Here is a 7,014-nt window from a genome sequence, read left to right as displayed (position 1 = left end):
CGATACGCAGAAATGCTGTTAAGCAAGAGTACTGTTAGTGTTGTAAAACACTTGGTAAATTTAAATTAAAAATATTGCTTTGCATTTACAACGATTATTTATGAATTGTCCAATAATAGGACAGAATTAAGAAATTTTAATAATTTCTTGTTAGTATACATAAGTTTTTCTATTCGCAAAGTGTAATCACTCAAAGATCAGTCCAATTGGAAATTATCTATCAATGCTGAATATAAAAATGCAAATACAATGCTGCTCAGTCTTTCTCTATCGCTCTCGGTGCTCTCTGGTTTCTTGTTATTGTTGTTGAGCATTGCATTTGCAATTGGATTTGCTAATGCAGTGCGTTTACTTTGTTCGCTCGGTGCAGTCGCGTTTCTTGTGCGTGCGTGAATTAGTTAATAAGTGTGCACATACACTACAAAATACACACATAACTTTATACATTGTTTGAAATTGAAAAAGTTATAAAGTACTGCTGACAAAACTTGTGTAAAAGTGTCGCGCAACATTTTTCAGTGCTCTTGGTTGGTAATTTGCTGCACTTGGCAACAATACAGTTTTCTTACATTTGCTATGTTTGTTTTGTGCTTGTTCTCTATGAAAGAAAAAGCGATTGTAGCAAAATACAAAGTCAAAGGAGAACAACAAAAACAACAATAAATACATCGCTTGGGCTAGTAAAGCTAGAAAACAAGTTCTGGTGCTCACAAACACAAACATATGCCAAGAGTGTTCACGCTCATTCGCTCTCACTCACACACACTCTTTTACGCTCTCCCGCGAAGCTCTCAGTCAGAACAGTTGCATCACAAAGGCCGACAGCAGCCACACACACACTTACTTTGCACTGACACATGCAAACGCACACAGTTCTCATATAACGTAATAAAAGCACGTGTTGGCTTTGATTTTTTTGCTTGCCCCACTGCTTGTTGTTGCTGTTGACTTTTCTTTGTTTTTTTTTCTCTTCTTCTTGAGTATGTATGTATGTACGTATGTTTTGTATTCATGACGTGATGCTAGTGTGAATGTGTGTTTGATAACAACGGATGGGCTCATGTATTTGCTTGTATTGTTATTGTTTGGATTTTGCTTTTGAATTGACTTTGCTTAATTATTAACTTTAAATTTGTTTGCGTGGGTTTGGCTTACAACTAAAGTTGCAACTTCCATCGTAATAAAGTTCGTGGGCATTATAGATGATTAAGGAAGTCGTCCGTATAATAATAAGTAAGAAAGCTAGTGTTGCCTAACAATGAGGAATATTTGCTTAACTTTTGATTGCGCTCTGATTAAGTAAAAATCAACTGAGATTATCAAGTAGAATGTGAGCAGAATTAATTGCACTGCAGCAAATGAATCATTTAACTTTCTTGCCAGCTTGTTGGATAACGATTCTAAATAAAAATAATTGAATAGATAATCATTGCTATATAAAATAAATGGAAAAATTTTTATAATACATAAAGGAGCAACTTAATTTAATAATAAATAAAAGGATATATATTTGAAAGGGACAAAAGTTGAAAATTATCTAAGTCTCCAGAAAGGTTAAAAAAGACTCTACAGCATTGAATAATGTATTTAAACTTTTTCAAGAGCTTGTAATTTCTGAAAGATTAAAATTTCCATTTTTTTAAGGACAATAATGTGTTTAAAGTTATGTTATTTATTAAAAAAGATACTCAAGATATTTTTTTGATATATATATGATATATGAATTTAAGTTTGGATTAGAATATTAAAAAGAATATAACAGAAGAAATAAGATTTTAATATTTGATTACTTTTTAAGGTAAAAATGAATATATTTCTACCTTAACAAGAAAGGTTAAACTGAGTTTGGCTTTAAAATACACATTTAGTTATGGGTAAGAAAGTGTTTTAACTACAAGACATTTCCATAAAATTAATAGAAAAGGTATATCTTGGCTTAAAAAAGAAAGGAAATGCTGGATTAGATTTCTAAATAAGTTCTGAAATTTAAGTAGAAGGTCAGTGTAATCAAATATCTACATATATGTGTTTGCTGCTTGGATGTAACAAGAAATTATGGAGCCTTGTTTCTTTCTAAAAGTAACGATTTGTTCATAAATAAAAGACCAAGTTAATCATTACAAACCATAAATTGTGTTCAATTTGATCCAATTCCTATTTATATTTATATATCTAGCTCAAATAGTTCAAAGATTCTCGTATTTCACACTGAAAGCAAACCGGTTGCTTTACCTGCCTGCTGTCTGTCCAAGGTGCAGCGTTGATTGTTTTTTCTCACGCAAATCAACAGGTAGCGTGTGACATTAGCATACAACATCATTGTGCAGAGTTGCCTGCCACCCACTTAAACTGGCCAAATCTACGGCGTAACCCCAAAAACTAAATATTGAACTTCCTCTCTGTGGGATTTCAAACAAAACCAAATCATGTAAAAAACAAAAAGCAAAAGAATTATAAAAAAGCGTGTGGGCTTGTGGCGCAACAAGCAGTCAGCGGCAGCGGCAGCCGCACAACCGGCTTCCCCATGCTGCCTCTCCCTCTCTCGCACTCATCGTATCGATCTCCCCCTCGCACTCGCACTCACACTCGCACCCATCAACAACTGGGCACACAGAGTATGCCAAACCTGCTGTCGCTGCACAGAAATCAAAAGTGAACATCGCATCGCTTGCATTTTGCCATCGTTACTTCTTGTTACCCCCCACCCTCATCATGCTGACGAACACTCTATCGCCACTTGGCGCTCGTATGTCGTTTGGCGCTCGGCTGCCAAAAACGAAGTGGCGGTCGTTGCTCGTCCGCGTGTTCGTTCTTGGGCTGTTGATTCGTTTCTTGCTTGCTGCTCGGTTCTAGTTGGTTAAGCACTTCGTGTGGGGCTCGCTCGGCTCGCCGCGACTTCATTCGGCTTGCGGTTCGGCTTAGTCCCCCACACCAAAGCGGCGGCAATCGTGACCATAGTCAGTCGCAGGCAGAGGCCAGCAGCCAAAGCAACGAGCAACGAGAGGGCAACGCGCACTTTTTTTGAGCTTTCCGTTTTGCAGTTCGCAAAAGTTCGACTTGAGTCAAATCTTTCCACAATAATAACAGAAACAATAACAACAGCAGCATCGACAATCAGTGCGCGTTTTTTTATTGTTGTTATTTCTAAACAATACTTTTAATCATTAGACAACGCGGCCCCTACTGAAAAAGCAGCATTGATAACGTCTATGTGCATGTGTTTTCTACTTACGCATATACATACATACACATATGCATATAAGAGAGTGCGCGCGCGTGTGTGTGTGTCTGAGCTCGTGTTTGTGTTGGTGCTTATGTGTTATGGAATGCATTTGATTAGATTTGTTTGACTTTGTTGTTAAACAAATGCTTGATTTCTGACTCTTAGTGTTTCAGTTTCTGTTGCTGTTTCCTCTTGTTCGATTTCTGTGTCGGTTTCGCTGTTTCGACAAACAAAAGCTAAAGAGACGCGAGAACCGGTTAACTGTTTGCAAAGCTTGCAAAAAAAAGAAAGAAAAACAAAACAACATTGGTTTTGTTTTTTTATGTATTTTTTGGTGTGTGCACACTGCAAATGCAAAAGCCCCAACAACAACAACAACGACAACAACAACAATAAAAGCGGCGGAAACGAATGAAATTCGCATAAAAAGAAAATTAGCTGCCATTCATAATGCCATATGAATACATTCACTAATTTATTCATAAACCGCGGTCAGGCAAATCCAGAAAATTGAAATATTCGACGAAAAGCAATAAATAAATGTTCTGCTGATTAAGTGCAAAAAATTGAAATCAAATGTGTCACATTTAACGAAAAATATTATATGTAAATTTATATACATCAGCAAAAAAAAAGTGATTAAAAGGCAAAAATTGCAGTAATTTGAGTGAAGTGCAATAAAAATACAACAGCAAATAAAAGTAATTCGTGCAACCTCGCAGATACCAATTGAAATTGTGAATAATTTATAAAAGGCAATTGATATTGCAGTAGTACAGTGAAACATGCCTACGAAGAATTAATTCAACGTCATAATGGTTAGCAAATTCAAAATATTTAATAAGAATTGATGAATAAAGCGAAAAAGTGCTATGAATAGAGCCCCAAAAGTAAAGTAGATTAGAGTTTATAATACTCAATCTAATTTGGATAAGATTATGTTTATAAGAATTGAAGAATTGAAGTTCAATGTTAAGGGTTTTCCCTGATGACTTGCAAAATGAATGTCATTCATTCATAATAAATTTGATCAGTATATTTCAGCATAAAAGTGAAATAATCTCAAGAAGATTGTAAAATTGAGAGACATTAATACAAAAGCTATTTCTTGCTGAAGATTTTGGGTTCTCTTTATTTCTTTACTTATATTGTTATTTTTAATTCTAGCAAATTAAAAATGGAAAACAAAAAGATTAATGATTAACATTAATAACAAATAAAAGTAAAAGTACAATACAAAGAGATTAAAAAAATAAATACGACGTGAGCTTAAAGCAAATGCAAATTGAACAAAATGTGGCGCATTCAGTTGAAAGCAAAAGCCAAAGAAGTGGCAACAACAACCCAGAAGTCAAGGCAAAGCAATTAAAAAGAACGTTGCAAACAAGTAAAACAAATAAAGGCAAATAAACAATTAAAGAAAAGTGCATACAAAATACGAGTTCAAAAGCTCTACAAAAGCAGGGAAAATGTCAGGCGTTCAGTTAAAGGACTCCGCGTTAAAGGCTAAAGAAAAAAGCAACGAGCCAGCGACAACAACAACAACAGCAGCAACAACAATAGGAAAGAAAACTTTAACCTCGAGCGCGGCTTTGTCACTGTTTGATCAGCTGAAAAACGGCGTCAATTTGAGCAGTTTGACAGTTGGCGGCGCCACAGAAACAACAAAAGCAACAGCAGCAGCAGCAGCAACAACTGCCTCTGCAACAACAGCAACGGCTGCAACATTGGCACCACCCGCTACACCACCGCCAAATATTGACTTAAAGCCACCGCCAAAGCCGCTCAAGGCATCGACGGCAACGCGCACATTTAACACGCCCATTTTGCTGCCGCCCACAAGCAGCATTGGCATCGTGCACGGCACCAAACGAGGCAGGGACAACGGCAACAGCAACGGCAACGACAACGACAACTGTGCAGCGCCTGCAACATTGTCGCATTGTCGGACTGCAGCAGCGGCAGCTGCCAAATTGGATATCAACGCATTGCGATCTCAGCTCTATCAGGGCGCCAGAAAGACTGCAACAACAACAAAAACAACAACAACTGCAACAGCAGCAACATCAACGAAGCGAACAACTGCAACAACAACAACAACAACAGCAGCAACTCGAGGAGATCGAGGAGGAATCAAAAAGAAACGCTGCCTGGATCGTTACGATTCATCAGAGTCATCAGACAGGTGAGTAATTAGCCAATTGCAAAGCGAAACACTCGTAAAACTGGCTCAGCTCAATCCATCAACTATATAGCTAAATTAATTGCAAATTGTGTGCTTGATGAATGACCAAAAATAGCGATGAAGAAACTACATACTTGAGAGGGAGATTAAGATAAAAGCAAAAGAATTCTTGCAGATGAAACGCAGCGAAAAATGTACAAAATGACTCTTGGAAAATCTGTTTGAAAATAGTACAAAAATAATTATTGCAGTTGTATAAAATGACAAAAAAAAGTAGAAAACAGATATTTGGGTATAAGTTTCACATAGTAGAAAAGTGAGAAAGGCTATTTTTGGCCTTTTTTTAATTAAAAAATTATTTAAAATATAAGCAAATTGTTTTTTGAAAATTTGTTCTTTTTATATATAGTAGAAATAATTAAAGATTATTGGAAAAAAGAAATTAAATCGATTAACGTATTTTTACGAATTTTACATCACCTTAAAGTCAGGAGTTTCAAACATGTTTCCACTTCTGCTCGCCACTGTATTTGAGAATAACTTTTACATAGTAGAAAAGTGAGAAAAAATGTAAATTTATCATAACAAAGCAGACAAATTGTTGAGCAAATACGTAAGGTGTAAATCTAACTACAATATTTAGATTTATTTATTTGAGCAATACAATAAATAATACAATAAAGTGTACTATACTTAATTTTTAAATTGAAAATATATTTATTTAGACTTGGCTGACTTTAGATTTTATTAAATTACAAACTTGTAATGCAAACAAAAGAAAGAAAACATCGTTTTATTTATCTTTGAGTATTACAACAATAATTTGAATATTTCCAACACTTCATGTTCAGTTAATTTGCTATAGCTTGGAATTGTTTTGTCGCCTCAAGTTGAAAGAGTAAATAACCTGTTAATGTGTTAACTAAGATTTGCCTAAAAACTTAACACTTGGAATGAAAACATTAACGATAGCAAAAGTCTATTAATATACCAAATAACTTTACTTGGAACTTTTGTGATTGAAGCAGCTGCACCATGTAAATCATATAGCAGAAATATCTTTTACTCTATGCACGAATAATTTCGTCTAGGGTTTGGACTTGTTTTTTTGTGCCCAAAGCTAAAAGAGGAAATCGTTGAAAATGTAGCAATGTTGCCAAAATTGTGCTAAAAACAGAAATACTAAATATATCTCGGAGATACTTTGCCAAATTGCACAAAGACTGAAGCAGAAGCATCCATAAAATGCTTGAGAAACGAGTTGAGCACGAATGCAAAAATTCAAGTACAATAGAAAAGTGCGCCATTAAATAATTTTGATAATTTATCTGACAGATAATTGTGTAGCAAAGTGCGCTAAAAGGTGATTAAATAAATGTATCTGTAAGCTACGCGCTTAAACGTCACGGCACGGTACCAAGTATCTGAGTATCTAAGTATCTCGGCACGCGGCTCGTCAGCTGTTTAATTTATAGCTAACGGATACATTTGGTTGTCGTTGTAGTTTTGCATATGGATGTATTTAAGTGTCTGTGTGTGTGTATGTGTGTGTGCCGCAGATACTCACAGCACAATGCCAACTAATTTCCGCTCATTAAAAATGCGC

At 35.5% G+C, this 7,014-nt stretch overlaps 1 protein-coding gene across 8 annotated transcripts in view; it reads left to right on the top strand.

Annotated features, from left to right (window-relative positions):
• The first annotated feature begins 4,423 nt into the window (after positions 1-4,423).
• The window catches only part of LOC117567426 (uncharacterized), a 172,213-nt gene continuing 169,622 nt past the window's right edge, over positions 4,424-7,014 (top strand). For all 8 annotated transcript variants that reach the window (XM_052004147.1, XM_034247425.2, XM_034247424.2 and 5 more), the window contains exon 1: positions 4,424-5,408. In XM_052004147.1, coding sequence (XP_051860107.1) covers positions 4,693-5,408 — 716 coding nt within the window. In that variant the 5' untranslated portion in view covers positions 4,424-4,692. The remainder of the gene's footprint in view (positions 5,409-7,014) is intronic.

The sequence above is a fragment of the Drosophila albomicans genome, chromosome 3 (genome assembly GCF_009650485.2).
Source record: "Drosophila albomicans strain 15112-1751.03 chromosome 3, ASM965048v2, whole genome shotgun sequence".
In the NCBI taxonomy this organism is placed as follows: Eukaryota; Metazoa; Arthropoda; class Insecta; order Diptera; family Drosophilidae; genus Drosophila; species Drosophila albomicans.
This window is presented reverse-complemented; position numbering and strand designations above follow the sequence as displayed.